Source organism: Rhinoraja longicauda, chromosome 17, assembly GCF_053455715.1.
Source record: "Rhinoraja longicauda isolate Sanriku21f chromosome 17, sRhiLon1.1, whole genome shotgun sequence".
NCBI classification, from domain to species: domain Eukaryota; kingdom Metazoa; phylum Chordata; class Chondrichthyes; order Rajiformes; family Arhynchobatidae; genus Rhinoraja; species Rhinoraja longicauda.
Window position 1 is genome coordinate 40,612,604 of NC_135969.1, and position 22,720 is coordinate 40,635,323.

The window sequence follows — 22,720 nt, forward strand, 5'->3', positions numbered from 1 at the left end:
AGAAAACAGATTAACCCATCAAATTCACATTGTGACAGCAGAACACCTCATTTAATTCTCAACAAACCTTATCCTCAATGAAAACTAAGTGAAAATGAATAAAAAGCCTCGTGCAGGGCAGGCAGCGTCTCTGGAGGACATGGTGCGGGGATGTTTCAAGGATCGTGACCCTTCCTCACATATGAAGAAGGGTCCTAACCCCAAACGTCGCCTATCCATTTCCACCATAGATGCTGCCTGACCGGCTGAGATACACCAGCACTTTGTGTTTTACGCAAGATTACAGCACCTGCAGTTCCCCGTCATGTTCCGGACCGGTGAGCCATCTGATATAGGGTTCCCAGCCTTTGACAAACTGCAGTGGCTACATCTCCCATCCCTCCGGCCCAGGCTGATGGAGATGGCCATGCAAGTTGGAGATTGTCACTGGCTGAAACCCGACGCACAAATGTTGCTCGCCATTAACCAGCCCTTGGCTGAAATATTGTTCACATTGTGTTGATGTGGACTGTTTTAGTTTTTATATGGGGTGGCAAACAGAATTGAAAATCGTGCGATTATCAATGAACGTCCCATTTCGATGCACCTGGCTAAGGGCCTGCTGGGAATGGTTGAGCTGAGGACACAGTGCTGCATAGATGTCTTACTGAGATGGTCAATTTTCTAACAACCCAATCTTGTCTTCTACCCAGGGCAGTGGAAATCAAGAACCAAAGGACATAGGTTTACGTTGAGAGGGGAAAGATTTAATGAGAACCTAAGGGGCAACCTTTTCACCCAGAGGGTGGTAGGTGTATGGAACAAGCTGCCAGAAGAGGTAGTTGAGGCAGGTACTATAACAATGTTTAAAAGACCTTTAGATGGGGACGTGGATATGGAGTGTTATGGGCCAGACTCTGGCAGGTGGGACCAGCGTAGATGGGGATCCTTCGTCAGCATGGACAAGTTGGGCTGAAGGCAAGGCCCTGTTTCCATGCTCTATGACAATATGACCAAGAAGACCTTCACAAATTTGTAGGTTGTTGCAGAAATAAATAGGTTAGAGAGGGCAACATTAAAAGGAACAGTAACTTAAGCACAAGAGTAATCCAACTAAACATCTGAAAAGTTCCCAACCCAACCAACATCATGTGGTGGGAACAGGATTGAGAGCCTTTAGTCTTTTAGACTTTAGAGATGCAGCGCGGAAACAGGCCCTTCGGCCCACCGAGTCCGAACCGGCCAGCGATCCCCACAGCCATACACCCTATCCTACACACTAGGGACGATTTACATGTCACAGAAGCCAATTGACTGTACGTGCTTGGAGTGTGGGAGGAAACGGGAGCATCCAGGGAAACCCACGTGGTCACAGGGACAACGTGTGAACTCCACACAGACAGCACCCGTAGAGAGGATTGATCCCTGGTCTCGGGCGGTGTCGGGCAGCAGCTCTACCGCTGCGCCACCGTGCCGCCCCAAAGCTCGTCTAAAGCTAAACCACTTATTGAAGCATAGCGCCCCCTGGTGCTCCCTCCGTACCGTACCTGATGGAGGAGAGTGTTGTTGGAAAGTCCCGGCGTCCCTGCGATCACGCCGGCATGCTTCGAGTGAACATTGTTGACCACGGGCGCTTTGGCGAGCTTGTTCGTCCTGTTGAGGGCGCCGGAGCCCGGCGCGCCTTTACGCTTCCGGCCTTCCAGCCTGTCCAGCGGAGCGTGGGGATGCGGGAAGGTGGAGTGCGGGCTGGCCGACTGCTCGTTGGACTGATGCACAAAGGGCCCCAGCGACAGCGTGGAGTCGCCGCTGTTCATCACCACACTCATCCGCTTGATCGACTCCGCGGGGATCGCCGTCTGAAGCCCTTTCCCCGACGGGTCGTGCTTGAGACCCAGAGAGTTCATTTTGTTCGTACAGTTCAGGCCAGCGTTGTGCGGGCTGCCGTACGGCGACGAGACGGACGAATAATTAGACGTCCCCAGACTCACAGAATTCACACAGTTTCTCTTCAGAGCTTCCATGGAATGGACAGGAGGAGGATGCAGTGGCAGTGCTGAGTTGTTCTTCCTCCTTTTCCCAGAGCTGTTGCTGTTGTTGTTGCTACTGGAGTTGCTGTTGCTGCTGGTAGACGGCGGGTCTTTCGCTTTAAAAGACCTGCTGGGTTTCACTTTCTGAGGTTTGTTGAAGACGTGCGAGGGGACTGAGGAGAGCCCAGAAGGCATAGCAGATGGTGAAGGTACGTGTCTAGATTGCATACAGTAAGCTGGGTCCATAGAGCCCAAGGCAGCGGGGTGAGCCGTCAGAGTAGTTGCATACGACAGCACAGGTTTGCTGTCGGCCGAGAGGAATGGAGGAGACACCAACGCCGGAGAGGACAATGAGGAGGAGCAGGAGGAGGAGCAGGAGGAGGAAGAGGAGGCCACACCTGCAGTACTGACACTGGAATGCGAGAGGTGAGAGGGAACCATGCCGCTGTTGGGAGCTTGGCATTGCCTCGACGCCGGACTATCCACCGCAGGGGGGATTTTCCTGAAAGAGAAGAAGGACGTTGTTTTAGAGTCAGAATCGTACAGCGTGGAAACAGGCCCTTCGGCCCAACGTACCCACGCCGACCAACATGCCCCATCTTCACTCGTCCCACCTGCCTGCGTCTGCCCCATACACCTCTTACAATCGCTCCACACAGTCACATCTCCACCCCTACCTTGCACTAAACGTTATTCCCTTTAACATGTATCGAAACACTGCAAATGGATTGATTGTAATCATGTCTTGTCTTTCTGCTGACTGGTCAGCACGCAACAAAGGCTTTTCACTGTACCTCGGTACACGTGACAATAAGCTAAACCATCTAAACTATCCATGTACCTGTTTAAATGTTTCTTAAATGACTCTGCACATTAGGTCAGACACAGAAAAGAGATGATAGTCTACATGGAAGACATTTTCATGGAAAACATTTTGCATGGAAAAATGGCCCCTAAAGTTCCTATTCCATTTTTCCCCTTCACCTTAAACCCATATCCTCCATTTAATTTAGTTTATCATTGTTTCGTGCCCTGAGGTGCTATGAATAGCTTTTTGTTGCGTGCTATTTTCAAGAGAGAGTTAGATTTAGCTCTTGGGGCTAAGGGAATCAAGGGATATAGGGAAAAAAACAGAACGGGGTACTGATTTTGGATGATCAGCCATGATCATATTGAATAGCGGTGCTGGATCGAAAGGCTGAATGGCCTACTCCTGCACCTATTTTCTATGTTTCTATGTTCTACTCAGTCAATGTAAAAGTTTGACATGATTATAATCAAGCTGCCCACAGTGTATAGATACTGGATGAAGGGTATTTTATTTAGAGCAAGATAAAGTCTGATTAAAGATATTTGAACAACCTCCCCAATTTCCCCTGTGGCAAAACGGGAAATTTGAATGAGGGTTCCATGAGAATACTGGGAAGTTTAACAGGCACATTAATATGTGTTGCTGTGGTATCCTAAGCATTGTTTATCAATAAACCAGATCAACGATTGGAAATATTTGGTTGGTCTCTCAGTGTTATTGATGGATCCCTCGTGTATAAACTGACTACTTCATTCTTCATCTTCAGCTTAGTTTAGTTTTAGAGATACAGCACAGAAACAGGCCCTTCGGCCCACCGAGTCCGCTCCGACCAGCGATCCCCGCACATTAACACTATCCTACACACACTAGGGACAATTTTTTTTTGCATTTATACCAAGCCAAATTAACCTACAAACCTGCACGTCTTTGGAGTGTGGGAGGAAACCGAAGACCTCGGAGAAAACCCACGCAGGTCACGGGGAGAACGTACAAACTCCGTACAGACCAGTAGTCGGGATCGAACCTGTGTCTCCGGCGCTGTAAGGCATTAGCTCTACTGCTACGCCACCTAAACGTTTAATCTCATAAATTTTATAAAATGTTTAATGAAACATTTGTTTAATCAAATGTTTAATTAGTCAGGTTAATTGGATTGGTATAAATGTAAATTGTCCCTAGTGTGTGTAGGATAGTGTTAGTGTACCAGGACTGCAGGTGGGCCAAAGGGCCCATGTCCGAGCAGTATCTCTAAACTAAACTCTGTGATGTCCTGACCATTTCATTTGCACACAGCAACTTCCGCAGATCTTAAATTGAAAGAAAATCAACCATTATTTTTTGGTTTTTTTGTTGGTTGGCTACTTACTTCCACATTTGTGAATTAAGATGCTTTTCGACCATGGAACTAAGTGCACATCGAAAGTGGTCCCATCGCCTCTCAAACACGAAGCAGCCTCGACCAATCTGACGACTTCCAAACGTGCAAAGCTGGTCGGGAACAAGAAAGTTGAGAAAAGCCTGAAAACTACTGAAGAAATTGATCTGACAGATTACATAGAACTTAATCATTCTTATGGCCACACCTACGTCTGACCATCAATCACGTCAAAAGATAGGCTGTATTTGGTATTAATAGACAATAGGTGCAGGAGGAGGCCATTCGGCCCTTCGAGCCAGCACCGCCATTCAATGTGATCATGGCTGATCATTCTCAATCAGTACCCCGTTTCCTCATCTCAGTTCTAAATGGCCTACCCCTTATTCTTAAACTGTGGCCCCTGGTTCTGGACTCCCCCAACATTGGGAACATGTTTCCTGCCTCTAACGTGTGCAACCCCTTAATAATCTTATACGTTTCGATAAGATCCCCTCTCATCCTTAAATGGTATGTGGGTCCACCACCGGTCTCCCGGCACCCTCGGTTCCACAGCCGTTCTGGATTATCCGTTTTGTCGGACCGACAGAGGTCACGGCACCCCTCGAGAGGAGTCCAGCGGCACTGGAACGTTCCGCCTGGGCCGCCGAGGGGCCAAGATACCGGCTTGCAAAGTCGGCCGTGGGTAGGGATCTGCCGGCTCCGGGCGGGCCGGAGTTCCACAGCCCCGGCAGCAGGGGGCAGGTTCCACCCGCCGATCGGCCGCGGAAGTCCCGATGAGGTTGAGATCGGCCGCCTCACCCGGCCCGGGTGCCACATTTTCGGGGGGACTTCCGCTAAGGGAGGGGTGGGGGGGGGGATCAAATGCGTTCTCGGAATTTCGTCCGGATTAAAAGGTGGTACTGGACTGTAAAAACCCAGCGCCACACCATAAAAACCTGAAACACTGAGTGTGGTGATATATATTTTTTAAATCTCTACTCCCGTTTACAACTTACAGCAGCCGGCCGAGGGTGCTGTCCAGAATAATGGCAGTCGAGCTTCTCTGCCAGTTCCTCTTTCTCCTCGCATTCCCCCTCGTCGCTGGACAGCCTGCACGCAGTGTCCGATGCTGCAAGGGAGCCGTGCGGTTCATGTACCGTAGCAGGGTCACCGATGGTGCTGCCACTGAACTGTAACTGACAAGCGGCGGGCCTTCAAAAGAAAGTTAATATCTGTTGGCATGTGGAAGGACGCAACATCTTGCAGCAAATACATATCAAGCAAATTTGCAGCACAGATCGCCACAGGAGATCCTTCTTCCCCCCGTGGCTATAGACAACAGACAATAGGTGCAGGAGGAGGCCATTCAGCCCTTCGAGCCAGCACCGCCATTCAATGTAAACATGGCTGATTATTCTCAATCAGTACCCCATTCCTGCCTTCTCCCCATACCCCCTGACTGCGCTATCCTTAACAGCTCTATGTAGCTCTCTCTTGAATGCATTCAGAGAATTGGCCTCCACTGCCTTCTGAGGCAGAGAATTCCACAGATTCACCACTCTCTGACTGAAAAAGTTTTTCCTCGTCTCAGTTCTAAATGGCCTACCCCTTATTCTTAAACTGTGGCCCCTTGTTCTGGACTCCCCCAACATTGGGAACATGTTTCCTGCCTCTAACGTGTCCAACCCCTTAATAATCTTATACGTTTCGATATCAAACTGTGCAACACCTCCCCCTTCTGTCGTGGGGTAGACTGACTCCAATCTTTGCACATCCCCAATCCTGGACTTCCCACTCTTCACTTCATGTTTCGTGTATCTTGTTGTGCTTTATGACTGTTGCCAGATCAACTTCCCTCCTGGGATAAAGAAAGTTCTACTGTATCGTATCGTGTCGTGTCGTACGCATCAGTAGTGACAAAGTTGCTTCATATCACAAACGGCTTGTAAAAGGAGCCCCACATAACACCAAACCTCAACGTTTGAGCCACACCGCACTGTATGAATGTGCTGATGAAGCATCGTGAGCCAAAACGTCAGCTATCCACGTTCCCCAGAGCTCCTGTGTAGGAAGTGACTGCAGATGCTGGTTTACACCAAAGATAAGACACAAAATGCTGGGGTATCTCAGCACGTCAGGCAGCGTCTCTGGAGAAAAGGAATTGGAGGAACAGCACCTCATATTTCGCCTGGGCAGTTTGCAGCCGGTATGAACATCGACTTCTCCAACTTTAGATAGTTCCTCTGTCCCTCTCTTCCCCTCCTCCTTCCCAGATCTCCCACTGTCTTCCTGTCTCCACCTATATCCTTCCTTTGTCCCGCCCCCCCGACATCAGTCTGAAGAAGGGTCTCGACCCGAAACGTCACCCATTCCTTCTCTCCTGAGATGCTGCCTGACCCGCTGAGTTACTCCAGCATTTTGTGAATAAATACCTTTGATTTGTACCAGCATCTGCAGTTATTTTCTTATACGCTTCGGGTTGGGACTGAAAGAGAGGCGGGGAGGGGGGGGGGGAAGAGAAGTGGGGGGGTGGGAAATGGAGGTGACAAAAGGCCAGAACTAATCATGGCCATGACTATAATGGCCCATTGTGGCCCACACCCTTCCTCAGGTCATCTGTTGCCGGCCCTCATTAGTTCTGACCTTTTCTCGTTTCCAGGTTCCACCCCCCCCCCACCCCACCTCTATCTTTCAGTCCGAAGAAGGGTTTAAACCCAAAACGTCACCCATTCCTTTGCTCCTGAGATGCTGCCTGACCCAATGAGTTACTCCAGCACTGTGTCTTTTCTTTTGTAAACCAGCAATTGTGCACTTTCATTACTGTTTTTTTATAAATTAATTAAAACTACTGATCCACATTAAAAAAAAAAAAATGCACCAAATGTCACAATTATAGCCATCTATAATCTCCTTATGAAATATTGTCTGAAGGGTCTCGACCCGAAACGTCACCCAGTCCTTCTCTCTAGATCTTAAGGGGTTGGAGAGGCTAGATGCGGGAAGATTGTTCCCGATGTTGGGGAAGTCCAGAACCAGGGGTCACAGCTTAAGGATAAAGGGGAAGTCTTTTAGGACCGAGATGAGAAAACATTTCTTCACACAGAGAGTGGTGAGTCTGTGGAATTCTCTGCCACAGAAGGTAGTTGAGGCCAGTTCATTGGCTATATTTAAGAGGGAGTTAGATGTGGCCCTTGTGGCTAAAGGGATCAGGGGGTATGGAGAGAAGGCAGGTACAGGTTACAGAGTCTGAAGAAGAGTCTCAACCTGAAACGTCACCTATCCACGTTCTCCAGAGATGATGCATAACCTGCTAAGTTCACGTTTATAGGAGCAGAATCAGGCCATTCGGCCCATTGAGTCTACTCTGCCATTCAATCATGGCTGATCTCTGCCTCTGAATCCCATTTTCCTGCCTTCTCCCCATAACCCTCGACACCCGTTCTAATCAAGAAGTTGTCTATCTCTTCCTTGAAAATACTCCAGCACTTCGTGTTGATAATCTGAAGAAGGGTCCCGACCCAAAATGTCACCTAGCCATGTTCTCCAGAGATGCTGCCTGACCCGCTGAGTTACTCCAGCACTCTGTGAAACATCACCTATCCATGTTCTCCAGAGATGCTGCCTGACCCGCTGAGTTACTCCAGCGCTCTAATCCATACTTTACTCCATCTACTTTTTTTGTTTGTTAATGGTTTCATCGCACCTGCATAAACGCCACGTACCTTGGAAGACTTGAATTGTAAAATTTGGTTTTGCCAGACACCGTCTGTTTTACATCTGATGCAGCATTTCCATGGGAATTCGGGTGCAATTCCGGGGAAGCTTTCAATGGCGAGGGATGCAGTTCCCTGAGAAGGGGTGTCTGGTGGTGATGATCGGACATTCTATGCAATTCTTTTTCCCTGGGTTTATTTCTGTGCTCCGCCAACAGGAGGTCAAAGTGTTTCCGTCGGCCCAGGACCGATCGTCGATGGCTCAAGGAATGTGTCTGAAAGTTTCCAGGGGGAAGGACACGTCAATCTCAAACACAGGCAGTTTAACATTTTCATAACAAACTTAACATTTCCAATGTCTAATCCAACTAAACAAACAGCTGTGTGCTCTACCCCATTAGAAGATTCGGCGGCAGGGTGGTGCAGCGGTAGAGTTGCTGCCTTACAGCACCAGAGACCTGGGTTCAATCCTGACTACGGGCGCTGTCTGCACGGAGTTTGTACGTTCTCCCCATGACCGCTTGGGTTTTCTCCGAGATCTTCGGTTTCCTCCCACACTCCAAAGACGTACAGGTTTGTAGGTTAATTGGCTTGGTATAAATGTAAATTGTTCCCAGTGTGTGGAGGACAGCATAAATATGCGAGGATCACTGGACCGAAGGGCCTGTTTCTGTGGAGTGTGGAAGGAAACCCAAGATCTCGTAGAAAACCCAAGCGGTCATGGGGAGAACGTTCAAACTCCATGCAGACAGCGCCCAAAGTCAGGATCGAACCCAGGTCTCTGGTGCTGTATCTCTAAACTAAACTCAGTCTGCTGTCACTCTCTTGAACTTCTAACATAATAAAAAGTTTTAGTTTAGTTCAGTTTATTGTCACGTGTGCGGAGGTATAGCAAAAGGCTTTTGTTGCGTGCTATCCAGTCAGTGGAAAGATAATACATGATTACAATCGAGCCGTCCACAGTGTTCAGACACACGATAAAGGGAATAATGTGAATAACATTTAGTGCAAAATAAAGCCAGTAAAGTCCGATCAAAGATAGTCCGAGGGTCTCCAATGAGGTAGACGGTAGTTCAGGACTGCTCTCTAATTCTTGGTAGGATAGTTTAGTTGCCGGATAACAGGTGTTACGACTGTCAAGGCAAAAGGAACTGCAGATGCTTTTTTATGCCAAAGATAGACACAGAATGGTGGAGTATCTCAGCAGCAAGTCAGGCAGCATCTCTGGAGAACATGGACAGGTGATGTTTCGGATCAGGTCAGTCCGGAGAAAGGGTCCCGACCCAAAATGTCACCTATCCATGTTCTCCAGCGATGCTGCCTGACCCGCTGAGTTACTCCAGCATTTTGTGTCTACCTCTCTTGAACTTCTACAGGTGTACAGTGGAGAGCATACTGACTGGTTGCATCACGGCCTGGTTCAGCAACTCCAATGCCCAGGAATGGAGATCACTAAATGTGGTGAACACTGCCCGGTCCATCATGCGTACTGATCTCCCCACCATCGAAGGGATCCACAGGAATCTCTGCAGCCAGCAGAGACCGGCATCACCTTGGCTAACCCTCTCATATCACCCCTGCCGTCGGGACGGTGATATCACAGTCTGATAACTGGAACGTCCAGGTTCAGGAACAGCTTCTTCCCAACAACCATCTTGCGTGCGGGCTCGGTGCACTATTTCTGTGCACTTGCTAATCAGGGATGTGTTTTGAGAATGGAAATACTGTACTGTACATAAGGAAAAAATTGCACTGTGCATTTGCACATACGTAACAGGAGCAGAATGAGGCCATTCGGCAAGCACCATCGCACCCTTGATTGATGTGGGGCCAGCGAGGACTCTGTGGGTCAAGGTTTCTGCTTCCATGCTCATTAAGCTAATGTTATATGAGTAGAATTAGGCTATTCGTCCCATCAAGACTGCTCCGCCATTCAATCGCGGCTGATCTATCTTTCCCTCTCAACCCCATTCTCCTGCCTTCTCCGCATAACCCTTGACACCCGTACTAAATCCCCGTGCATGCTGTGTCTCTAAACTAAACCGAGGCATCATGATGAGGATAGAAAGCTCAGCGTTAACCTACCTTGCATGTCAAGGATCTTGTGCATGGTTTCTTGGTTTCAAGATCAACAACACCACAATGTCTGTTTGGGTCGAACTCCCTGTCTGCAAAGCAATGGAAAATATTCAACACACCGTACAAAATATCCCTGCGATTTACCATTTCGTTTTCATGGGAAGAATGTCAAAATTGTGCTGAAAATTAGGCACGCAATGTTTAATTTTGTCACCAATATTTGTGACTCAAATCTGCTTACAGTGAGAGGGGCAGAGTTTAAATGAGATGTGCAAGGCCACTATTTATACAGAGGGTGGTGGGCACCTGAAAGAGCTGCCATGGTTGGTGGTTGAAGCAGACAGGATATGGATATCCAGGGAATGGAGAGATATGGATCAATAGACAATAGGTGCAGGAGGAGGCCATTCGGCCCTTCGAGCCAGCACCGCCATTCAATGTGATCATGGCTGATCATTCTCAATCAGTACCCCGTTCCTGCCTTCTCCCCAAACCCCCTGACTCCGCTATCCTTAAGAGCTCTATCTAGCTCTCTCTTAAATGCATTCAGAGAATTGGCCTCCACTTCCTTCTGAGGCAGAGAATTCCACAGATTTACAACTCTCTGACTGAAAATGTTTTTCCTCATCTCTGCTCTAAATGGCCTACCCCTTATTCTTAAACTGTGGCCCCTGGTTCTGGACTCCCCCAACATTGGGAGCATGTTTCCTGCATGCGCATGTAGATAAGACATGGTCTTGGCATCATGTTCAGCATGTACATTATGGGCTGGAGGGCTGGAGGGCTTGGTCCTGCTCTCCATTTTTCCATATATTCCATGTTTACCCTCGAGACAAGTTCAACTCCAGCAGTTCAACTGAAGAAGTTCCTCAAGTTCAACTTCCCCTGACACCATGTTGGGGATTTGTAAATCCGAGCCAATAATCTCAAACTCTGGGTTCTACACCAGTGAATCAAATACTGTACTATCATGCGCCCAAAAAAGGTTGGAGTCACAAGTGACTGCAGATGCTTAACTCTAGCGGAACAATCAGGAGGGGCGGCACGGTGGCGCAGCGGTACAGTTGCTGCCTTAACAGCACCAGAGACCCAGGTTCGATCCTGACTACGGGTGCTGTCTGTACGGAGTTTGTACGTTCTCCCCGTGACCTGTGTGGGTTTTCTCCGAGATAGACAATAGACAATAGGTGCAGGAGGAGGCCATTCGGCCCTTCGAGCCAGCACTGCCATTCAATGTGATCATGGCTGATCATTCTCAATCAGTACCCCATTCCTGCCATCTCCCCATACCCCCTGACTCCGCTATCCTTAAGAGCTCTATCTAGCTCTCTCTTGAATGCATTCAGAGAATTGGCCTCCACTGCCTTCTGAGGCAGAGAATTCCACAGATTTACAACTCTCTGACTGAAAAAGTTTTTCCTCATCTCAGTTCTAAAAGAAGGGCTGATGCAGCGTTGAGACAAGGATATTTGCAACTCCTTTCCCCCACCCTCCCAACAGATACCGCTCGGCCCACTGAGTTCCTCCAGCAGATTGCTTGTTGCCTCCAAAGAAGAATTGCATTCAAACATTGTTTAAACTCCAAAAGTTACAGAAGCTTCCATTTGCTCTACGCATCTACGCAAGACTCACCTGACAAGCGCTTGTGAGAGGAGGGCTTCTTGGTGTTTTTACGGTCTTCGAGTTTCTTTTGCGAGGATGAAGGAGCCGACAGAAGATTCTTCCCATTGGGTATCTGCCCGACGGAGGACAGGGGTGCCTTTGGTATTGCGGGATTATTAAGGCCAGTCTTTAGTGAAGCACTCACAGTAGTGGAATTAATGGACACAGGCATCACTTTCAGCGACGGGACATCAATCTTCACGTTAGGATGCACCTTCTCTGCTTTCACCACTGAAGCCAGGCTGCAGAATAGAATGGTTTTCACTTCACAAACACTGGAAAGCAGCATGTTTTGTAACCTTGGTCTTTAGTTTGATTTAGTTTAGTGTTATTGTCAAGTGCATTGTTTGCAGGCACTATCGCTAAACCTTTATAGAAACATTTCGACGGGTACATGGATAGGAGAGGTTTATAGGTTTCTGGGCCAAACGCAGGCAGGTGGGACTAGTGTGGATCGGGCATGTTGGTTGAAGGGCCCGTTTCATAAGTGATAGGAGCAGAATCAGGCCATTTGGCCCATCGTCTACTTCGCAATTCAATTATGGCTGATCTGTCTCTCCCTCCTATAAACATTGACTTCTCGAACTTCAAGTAACCCTCTCCCTCCATCCCTCCCCCTTCCCTGGCCAGTCTTACTGTCTCCGACCACATTTTATCTCTGCTTGCTTTGTTGTTATCTTCTCCCAGCTAACAATTGTCTATTCTATATGTTCTTTGATCTCCATTCCCTTTGTCCTATTTTCATGCCTTACACTTCCTTATCTATGTATCTCCCTCTCCCCTGACATCAGTCTGAAGAAGGGTCTCAACCCGAAATGTCACCCATTCCTTCTCTCCAAAGATGCTGCCTGTTACTCCCTCTGAGATACTCCAGCATGTTGTGTCTATCTCCCATTGTCCAGCCTTCTGTCCCTGACCCTTGTACCAATCAATGCTGCCTGACCTGCTGAGTTACTCCAGCATGTTGTGAATAAATACCTTCGATTTGTACCAGCATCTGCAGTTATTTTCTTATATAATCCATCTATCTCTCTCTACTTCTACGCTTTCTCTCTAAAGCCTAAAGATCAGATATAGTTTGCATTAATACAATCAAGGCGATCTCCCTTTCTCGGTTTGCCCCATGGGCCTGGCCAAGATGGCCGTCCACCAGTCCAGGCAGCAGGCAGTCGAAGGCTCTGCCCGAGTCAACTCCCTGCCCAATTCCGGGCCCGCATGTCCCTGGACAGGGAACAGGCGGTGTCCATGGGGACTGGAGGCCTTCCGTGAACACTGGTCGCCACGGGAGGGCGAGTACATCATGGATAAAGATGATAATATTGTAATCTGATCAATGATTGATGATTGCAAACAGCTGGGCAGTTTTGATCTTTCCAGTACTTTGTAACTATGAGATGGAAAAACAGAACACCTACTTCATCGATCCAGTACTGCCAGGACACCAGACATTAAGTCAAGTCAAGGGAGTCAGAATTTGGTTGTCATTTGTACCAAAATGGAACCATCAAATTCTTACTTGCAGGAGCACAACTGGTTTGTAAACCGCTGGGGCTGAGGCTCTGTAAGGCACTGGTCAGGCCACATTTGGAGCGCTGTGAGCAAATATGGGCCTCATATCTGAGGAAGGATGTGCTGGCTCTGGAGAGGGTCCAGAGGAGGTTTACAAGAATGATTCCAGGGATGAGTGAGTTAGCATATGATGAGCGTTTGACAGCACTGGGCCTGTACTCGCTGGAGTTTAGAAGGTTGAGGGCCAACCTCATTGAAACTTAGAGAATAATGAAAGGCACAGATAGAGTGGGTGTGGAGAGGATGTTTCCACTGGTGGGAGAGTCTAGGACCAGAGGTCATAGCCTCAGAATTAAAGGGCGCTCTTTTAGAAAGGAGGTGAGGAGGAACTTTGGTCAGAGAGTGGTGAATCTGTGGAACTCATTGCCACAGAGGGCTGTGGAGGCCATTAGTGGAGATTTTGAAGGCAGAGATAGACAAATTCTTGATTAGAACGAGTGTCAAGGGTTATGGGGAGAAGGCAGGAGAATGGGATTAGGAGGCAGAGATCAGCCATGACTGAATGGCGGAGTGGACTCGATGGGCCGAATGGCCTAATTCTACTCCTATAACTTGTGAACTTGTGTAATCACAGTCAAGTGAGATATTAGAATTGAAGGTCTCCTTGGGCCAAGATCACATATTTCGGAGACTTGCAAGATGGTGTCAGAACCTAGTGGGTCATGTTCATAAGTGATAGGGGCAGAATTAGGCCATTTGGCCCATCAAGTCTACTCCACCATTCAATCATGGCTGGTCTCCCTTTCCCTCTCTTCCCCATTCTCCTGCCTTCACCCCATGGCCCATGACAGCTGTACTAATCAAGAATCCACCTATCTATCTCTGCCTTAAAAATATGCACTGCATGCTACATGATGTTCCAGAAGAGAATCTTCCAGAAGAGGTGGTGGGTGTTAGGATCGAGCTACCAGAAGAGATGATTCCATACTGTACGACTCTGACTTAGTTTAGTTTAGAGACACAGCGTGGAAACAGGTCCTTCAACCCACCAGGGACCCTCCGTACACTAGCACTATTCTACGCACTAGGGACCATTTGCAATTTTTACTGAAGCCAATTAACCTACAAAACTGTACGTCTTTGGAATATGGGAGAAACCGGTGATCACCCACGCAGGTCACGGGGAGAACGTACAAACTCCGTACAGATAGCACCCGTAGTCAGGATGGAACCCGGGTCTCTGGCGCTGTGAGGCAGCAACTCTACCGCTGCACCACTGTGCTGACTCTGCCTATTGTACACGTATGATATGATCTGATGGGCAGCATGTGGAACAAGCATTTCACTGAATCTCTGTGCACGTGGCATTCAATAAACCTTTGCTACAAAGGATGCAAGTACAGATGCTCCTCGACGTACGGTGCTTCGACTTACGGTATTTTAACGATGGTGCAAAGCGATGCACATTCAGTAGAAACCGTACTTTGCATTTTGAATTTTGATCTTTTCCCGGGCTGGCGATATGTGGTACGATACTCTCTCGTGATGTCGAGTAACGGCAGCGAGACACAGCTCCCAGTCTGCCACGCCATCACCAGTGTAAACAACCCATACTCTACACTGTACTGCGTTGCCAGCGTTGTGGGGGATTTTGCCCAAACCGTAAGCTAATGTAAGTGTTATGAGCACGTTTAAGTTACGCTTGGCTAGGTTATGTTCGTTAGGTTAGGTGGCTATGATGATCGTTAGGTTAGGTGGCTATGATGTTGGGTAGGTTAGGTGGCTATGATGATCGGTAGGTTAGGTGGCTATGATGTTGGGTAGATTAGGTGGCTATGATGATCGGTAGGTTAGGTGGCTATGATGATCGGTAGGTTAGGTGGCTATGATGTTGGGTAGATTAGGTGGCTATGATGATCGGTAGGTTAGGTGGCTATGATGTTGGGTAGGTTAGGTGGCTATGATGATCGGTAGGTTAGGTGGCTATGATGATTGGTAGGTTAGGTGGCTATGATGATCGGTAGGTTAGGTGGCTATGATGATCGGTAGGTTAGGTGGCTATGATGATCGGTAGGTTAGGTGGCTATGATGATCGGTAGGTTAGGTGGCTATGATGTTTTGTAGGTTAGGTGGCTATGATGCTTTGTAGGTTAGGTGGCTATGATGTTTTGTAGGTTAGGGGTGTGTTAAATGCATTTTCGACTTACGATATTTTCGATTTACGAAGGGGTTTATCGGAACGTAACCCCATCGTAAGTCGAGGAGCATCTGTACTCAGATTAGAAGCTTTGAGTTAAAATATCTGAATGAGATACAAGAAAACAATACAGGAGTAATTTGCAGAGCAGGCAGAAAGAAAGAAGAGCGCACACTAACTTTTTATCATGGTGCATCCTGCCATGATGAACCATGTAGAATGGTCTGTTCATGCTGCTGATGTGGAGTTTATCTTTGGGGGATTTTTGTATCTTCGAGCTGGACGAAGGACAGGTGCCAACGGATGAACGACTACTCCCACAGTCGCTGCCACCTCTGCTTTTGGAGAGCGCAGAAGAATAAGAGTACGCAGAAGTCGGAGGAGTTACAGGCGGTTTGCTTGACGTACTGTGTCTTCTTTCTGTAAGGAAGAACAATCAAACAATTCAGTGTTGGCCAGCAATGGAGATTAGACACAAAGTGCTGGAGTAACTCAGCGGGACAGGCAGCGCCTCTGGAGAGACCCTTCTTCAGACTCGGAGTCAGGGGAGAGGGAGACACAGAGATATGGAAGGGTAAGGTGTGAAAACACAGCTCGAAGGGGACGATGGTCAAGGAAATGACCCGACCCGAAACGTCGCCCATTCCTTCTCTCCTGAGATGCTGCCTGACCTGCTGAGTTACTCCAGCATTTTGTGAAATAAATACCTTCAATTTGTACCAGCATCTGCAGTTATTTTCTTATACTATCAAGGAAATGAAAAATGGTTCATTGTTAGCTGAGGAGAAGGTGACAACGAGGAATACAATCAGTAAAATATAATCAGGAGGGCAGTGAAACTAGTCGGAGAACTAGGCTGGGGGAGGGACAGAGAGGGTTACTTGAAGTCAGAGAAATCAATATCTATACCACTGGTAGACACATTAGATAATGTTGTAATGCAGCGGGACAGGCAGCATCTCTGGAGTGACGTTTCGGGTCGAGGCCCTTTTGTGTCGACCGTTGATTTATTTAAACCAGCATCTGCAGACCTTTCCAACACATTCATACCGCTGGGGTGTAAGCTGCCCAAGCAAAATACGAGGTGCTGTTCCTCCGATTTGCGCTGGGCCTCACTCTGACAGTGGAGGAGGCCCAGGACAGAAAGACCACTGTGGGAATGGGAGGGGGGGTTAAAATGTTTAGTGACCGGGAGATCGGATAGGCCCAGGGGAACTGAGCAGAGGTGTTCAGCGATGGATTTTTCTTAATCCATACTTGCGTTGTGAAATATTAATTCCAAATTTTAGTTTTTTGCTTGGAGATACAGCGCAGAAAAAGGCCCTTTGGCCCACTGAGTCCGTGCTGATGACCAATCGCCCATACACTTTAGTCTGGGGAAGAGATACAACACGGAAACAGGCCCTTCAGCCCACCTAGTCCGTGCAGACCATCGATCACCCGTACATTACTTTAGTTTAGAGATACAGCGCAGAAATCATTCATAAATCTGCTAATTTCTCTCTTCAGCAATTACATGGTGTAGTTAATTACTAAGTCCTCTCTTTGCAGACTCACTACGTTCCTCTTGCTCTGGGCTTCGAGATATTGCATAAACAATTTCTGGAACGATGAATCACAAACCACCTCAAAATATTCCCTGCAATTTATGGATGTTCCATTATCATAAATGTTGTACAATCTCGAATTACCAAGAGGAACATAGAACGGTACAGCACAGAAACAGGCCCTTCGGCCCACAGTGTCTGTGTCAAACATGGTGCCAATACCAACCCTAGCTTGCCAGCAGGTGATCCACAACCCTCCATTCCCTATTCCCATCCTACCTATCCAAACGTCACTTAAATGCCACTATCGTATCTGTCTCCACCTTAAATTTAAGTGCATTTGAAATTGAGAGAAAAAAAAAAAACTTGCATATACAGTGCCCTCCATAATGTTTGGGACAAAGACCCATCTTTTATTTACTTGCCTCTGTACTCCACAATTTGAGATTTGTAATCGAAAAAAATCACATGTGGTTAAAGTGCACATTGTCAGATTTTAATAAAGGCCATTTTTATACATTTTTGTTTCACTATGTAGAAATCACAGCAGTGTTTATACATAGTCTCCCCCCCCCCCCCCCATTGCAGGGGACCATACTGTTTGGGACACAGCAATGTCACGTAAATGAAAGTAGTCATGTTTAGTATTTTGGTGCATATCCTATCTTAATTCGTTTAAGAAAATAACTGCAGATGCTGATACAAATCGAAGGTATTTATTCACAAAATGCTGGAGTAACTCAGCAGGTCAGGCAGCATCTCGGGAGAGAAGGAATGGGTGACGTTTCGGGTCACTACATACCCATGTGAAGTATTGGGAGAGTAACCTTAGACCCTACCTTCAATGGAGTTTAAAATGAAAGAAGCAGCAAACATATTATGTAGGAAGGCACAGCAGACACAGGTTTACACCACAGATAGACACAAAGTGCTGTAGTAACTCAGCGGGACAGGCTGGATGGAAGGAAGGAAGGAATGGGTGACGTTTCCGGTCGAGACTCTTCTTCACACTGAGAGTCAGGGGAAACCAGAGATATGGAAGGGTACAAAGTTAAATTAAGGTGGGAAAATTACAGATGAAAGCAGACAATGATCAAAGAAGTGTTGAATGAGTCATTGCTGGCCGAGGGGAAGGTGACAACGAAGCACACGTATATTTTTGTGCTTCATTCTGATGCCAGAGAATTCCTACCGGATGAAGCACAGATTAATACAGCCATGATAACTCATTGTGGATGACTGCTCAGTGAATGTCTGATATTGCCGCTGGACTTAGTCGTTTCTACGTAAGCAGATCAAATTCCAACATTCACTCTGTCGGTTAGTCCCTTAGAATTTGCCTTCAGCTGGACTTTAGCCACAGTCAGAATGTCACATGCACATCTGTTCCAGAAAGAAACAGATCTTGCTGGATTCACTGGAGGTGGTCTTGGAGGGGAGGATGCTCCTCAAACTGCGGAGCGTCCTGGACAATACAGTTCACCCCCTCCATGACACGCTGGTCAGCCTGAGGAGCACCTTCAGCAACAGACTGGTCCCACCAAGATGCAGCACAGAACATCACAGGAGATCCTTCTTCCTTGTGGCTATCAAACTGTGCAACTCCTCCCCCTTCTGTCGTGGGGTAGACTGAGACTGACTCCCCGTCCCCCCAATCATTGGACTTCATGTTTCATGTATCTTGTTGTGTTTTGTGACTGTTGGCAGACCAATAAATAAAATTCTATTGTACCGCATTTTAAATATTAAAGATGGACACAAAGTGCTGGAGTAATTCAGCGGGTCAGACAGCATCTTTGGAGAAAAATAGGTGATAGTTCGGGTCGAGACTCAGTCTGAAGAAGGGTCTCGATCCAAAATGTCACCTATTCCCTTTCTCCAGAGAGGTTGTGTGACCCGCTGAGTTACTCCAGCATTTTGTATCTATCTTCGATTTAAACCAGCATCTGCAGTTCCTTCTGAAGAAGGGTCTCGACCCGAAACGTCACCCATTCCTTCTCTCCCGAGATGCTGCCTGACCTGCTGAGTTACTCCAGCATTTTGTGAATAAATCGATCTGCAGTTCCTTGTCACATAAGCACATCAGTTCGAGAATGAAACAGATTTACATGTTGAAGATAGACACAAAGCGCTGGAGTAACTCAGCGGGTCAGACAGCATCTCTGGAGATAAAGAATGGGTGACGTTTCGGGTCGGATCACTTCTTCAGACTGGAGGTTTAGTTTGGGTCCCTTCTTCAGACTTTTCTCCAGGGATCTCAGCCTGATCCACTGAGTTACTCCAGCACTTTGTGTCTATCTTCGGTATAAACCAGCATCTGCAGTTCCCGTCTACAGATTTTAAATGTTACTCTATGTTCAAAATCTGTTTAAAAATTGTGAGAATGGGGATCATGCCAAGAGAGGAAATGAAACGTAGAACGTACACAGCTAAATTAAAATGTTATTATTGTATTTCTCTAACTAGTAAAGTTTCTTAACACTCGTTTTTAAGATTTGGTTCCAATTATTCATGTGTGACTTTTGATAAATGTCATCAGTCTATTTAAGTATTATCAATGTCATAGCCTCTCTCCATCATTTTCTCAGCTGATCTAAAAGTGTACATGCCCGTAGAGACTGCTAGATAGTGTCTAAGAAGGGAGTTAGCCGTTATTTACTTTAGTTGTTGCTTAGTGATACAATGCAGAAACAAGCCCATCAGCCCACCGAGTCCACACCGACCAGCGATCACCGCGTACACGAGCACTATCCCACACACTAGGGGCAAAGTACAATCTTTACCGAAGCCAATTAACCCACAAACCTGTATGGCTTTGGAGTGTGGGAGGAAACCAGAGCTCCTGGAGAAAACCCACGCAGGTCACAGGGAAAACGTACAACCTTTGTGCAGACAGCACCCATAGTCAGGATCAAACCTGGGTCTCTGGCGCTGTGAGGCAGCAACTCTACCGCTGCGCCACAGTGATGCCCTAACTCCCCAAAAGGTGGATGTGTGTGTGTATATATGTATGTGTATGTGTGTGTATATGTGTGTGTATATGTATGTGTGTGTGTGTGTGTGTGTGTGTGTGTGTGTGTGTGTGTGTGTGTGTGTGTGTGTGTGTGTGTGTGTGTGTGTGTGTGTGTGTGTGTGTGTATACATGCACACACAACTTATTTTTTCTTTCCCGTTTATTATATTGTTTACAGTGTACTATGTTTACACATTCTGTTCTGCTGCTGCACGTAAGAATTTCATTGTTCCATCTGGGACGTATGACAATAAAATACTCTTGACTCTCTCTCTCTCTTGATTATAACAATTCACTGACTTTAAAGACTGAAGATTGAACACAGGAGGGATTCTCTGTTCAGTAAAACGTTAGCTTTCTGCTCAGCAATGTGCTGTAACATTGTCAGTGGACGTAATGTCTAAAGATTGAAACTGACTACACAAGAGAGAATGGAGCTTTCTGAAGCTGCAAGTAGAGGATCACAAACAGTGTGTTTAAAGAGAAGGAATACCACTCGAGAAATTAGACAAAGTTGTCCCAATTGCAATAATGAGAGTGTAAATGCAAGTTTCAATCGTTTTTAGAATTTGTCTCGTTTATATTAGCCAACAATCTCACTTCGCCCTTCTTTCTATCTATCCAGGAATCCACAAGTTTAATTAGTTTAGTTTAGTTTAGAGATACAGCGTGGAAACAGGCCCTTCGGCCCACCGAGTCTGCATCGACCAGCGATCCCTGCACATTGACACTATCCTACACATACCAGGCCAAGCCAATTACCAAGCCAAATGACACTATCCTACACACACACTTATACCAAGCCAATTAACCTACAAACCTGCACGTTTTTGGAGTGTGGGAGGAAACCTGAGATCTCGGAGAAAACCCACGCAGGTCACGGGGAGAACGTACAAACTCCGTACACCCGCAGTCAGGATCGAACCCGGGTCACTGGCGCTGTAAGCGCTATAAGGCAGCAACTCTACCGCTGCGCCACCGTGCTGCCCATTATTATATTCAAGTAATGAACACCAATAGAGTGAGATGGCATTGTAAAATAAACTTTTTGTAGCAGATTAGAATTAGAATTAGAATGACGCAATAATTAATATTTAACAATTGCCCCGCAGCGAGTTAAAATGTTGTTTAGCTGTGCTTACCTCCAGCCTCCCATCCAAACCACAGTGCTTGAAAAACACCCGTGGTTTCCATGTACAATGAAAATACGTTTGAAACGGCAGCAACCAAGTGCTAGTTCAGTTCAGTTCAGTTTAGATTAGTTTGGTTTAGTTTAGTGTCACGTGTACACACTTTGCCGACTTTTCCAATCACTAAGCAGGGAAGAGCTTTAGAAATCAAACAAGATTTGGTAATTCTGCAGAGTAATATATTGATTGAAAGCACCGTAGACAAGGAGATAGAACATTCAGTTCTGAATAAGCAGTAAAACGTTGGGATTGTACATCACGATTTAACGAGCCCATGTCAAGATCATGCAATATCGAACACCCAAAAGCACTCCCATTCTATTTTATTTTAAAATATCTTGGAACGCAAATTCATTGCAAATAGCTTGGTCCTTGACCAACTTTCTCTTGCGGTCTTTATCAGCATGGACGTGTATTTTAAAAAATCCCATTCGCAGAAAGGGACAAAAACTTATCGAATAGTTAAATGCCTATATAGAGTGGCTGTGGAGAGGATGTTTCCACTAGTGGGAGAGTCTAGGACTAGAGGTTATAGGCTCAGAATTAAAGGATGTTCCATTAGGAAGGAGATGAGGAGGAGTTTCTTTAGTCAGAGGGTGGTGAATCTGTGGAATTCATTGCCACAGAAGGCTGTGGAGGCCAAGTCAATGGATATTTTGAAGGCAGAGGTAGACAGATTCTTGATTAGTACGGTGTCAGGGGTCATGGGGAGTAGGCAGGAGAATGGGGTTGGAAGACAGAGATAGATCAGCCATGTTTGAATGGCAGAGTAGATTTGATGGGCCGAATGGCCTAATTCTGCTCCTATCACTTATAACCTTAACGGGAATGTACTTTTGAAATTACTAATGAAAAAATGCAGGTACTGATTCTATGGCGCAGCTGGTAGAGTCACTGCCTCACAGCACCAGATGCCCTGATCCTGGCCTTGGGTACTGTCTGTATGGAGTTTGCACGCTCTCCTTATGACCGCATGAGATTCTTCCGGGTGCTCCGGTTTCCTCCCACATTCCAAAGATGTGCGGGTTATGTGGCTTCTGTACATTGTCCATGGTGTGTAGGATAGATCTAGTGCACTGGTGATCACTGGTTAGCGTGGACTCGGTGGGCCAGAGGCCTGTTTCGATGCTGTATCTCCAAAGCTAAACGCTAAAACTTCTAACTGCCTTAATATTGAAGAAAAATGATTCAGACCTGTTCACTTTGCCGCCCTGTTTCATTCATCAGTAATTCCTTGAAGGGGTGTTGGCAATAATTACATTTTCAAGAGTATGACCCACGGCGTGAATGAGATGGAACCGAACATTAAACTAACTGTGCGGTAGGGCAATATACTTGCTCCACAGAGAATGTCGCCAGTAGGGTTGCCAACTTCCTCACTCCCAAATAATGGACAAGGTGACGTCACCGCCCCGCGCCCCACCTGACCTCACCCAGCCAGCGGCCACGTGCTCCCGCTCCACCAATGGCGGCTGCCCGGACCGGGAGGCGGGTTGCAACGCAACTTCCGTGTGGCGGTGCCCGGGCCTACACTGTCTGGGCCTATAGCGGCCCCGAGGGTTTCAGTGTCCGGGCCCACAGCGTCCGGGCCCACAGCGTCCGGGCCTAGAATGTGTCCGGGCCCACAGCGTCCGGG

General features: G+C 47.1%; 1 protein-coding gene across 1 annotated transcript in view; it reads right to left on the bottom strand.

The window, feature by feature from the left end:
* atxn7 (ataxin 7) overlaps positions 1-22,720 on the bottom strand; it is a 74,643-nt gene that overhangs the window by 3,264 nt on the left and 48,659 nt on the right. The window contains exons 4-10 of the mRNA XM_078413889.1: positions 15,514-15,754; positions 11,599-11,870; positions 9,973-10,055; positions 7,897-8,162; positions 5,191-5,386; positions 4,184-4,305; positions 1,527-2,508 (exon numbers count right to left, since the gene is read on the bottom strand). Of these exons, the coding sequence (XP_078270015.1) occupies positions 1,527-2,508; positions 4,184-4,305; positions 5,191-5,386; positions 7,897-8,162; positions 9,973-10,055; positions 11,599-11,870; positions 15,514-15,754 (2,162 nt within the window). The remainder of the gene's footprint in view (positions 1-1,526; positions 2,509-4,183; positions 4,306-5,190; positions 5,387-7,896; positions 8,163-9,972; positions 10,056-11,598; positions 11,871-15,513; positions 15,755-22,720) is intronic.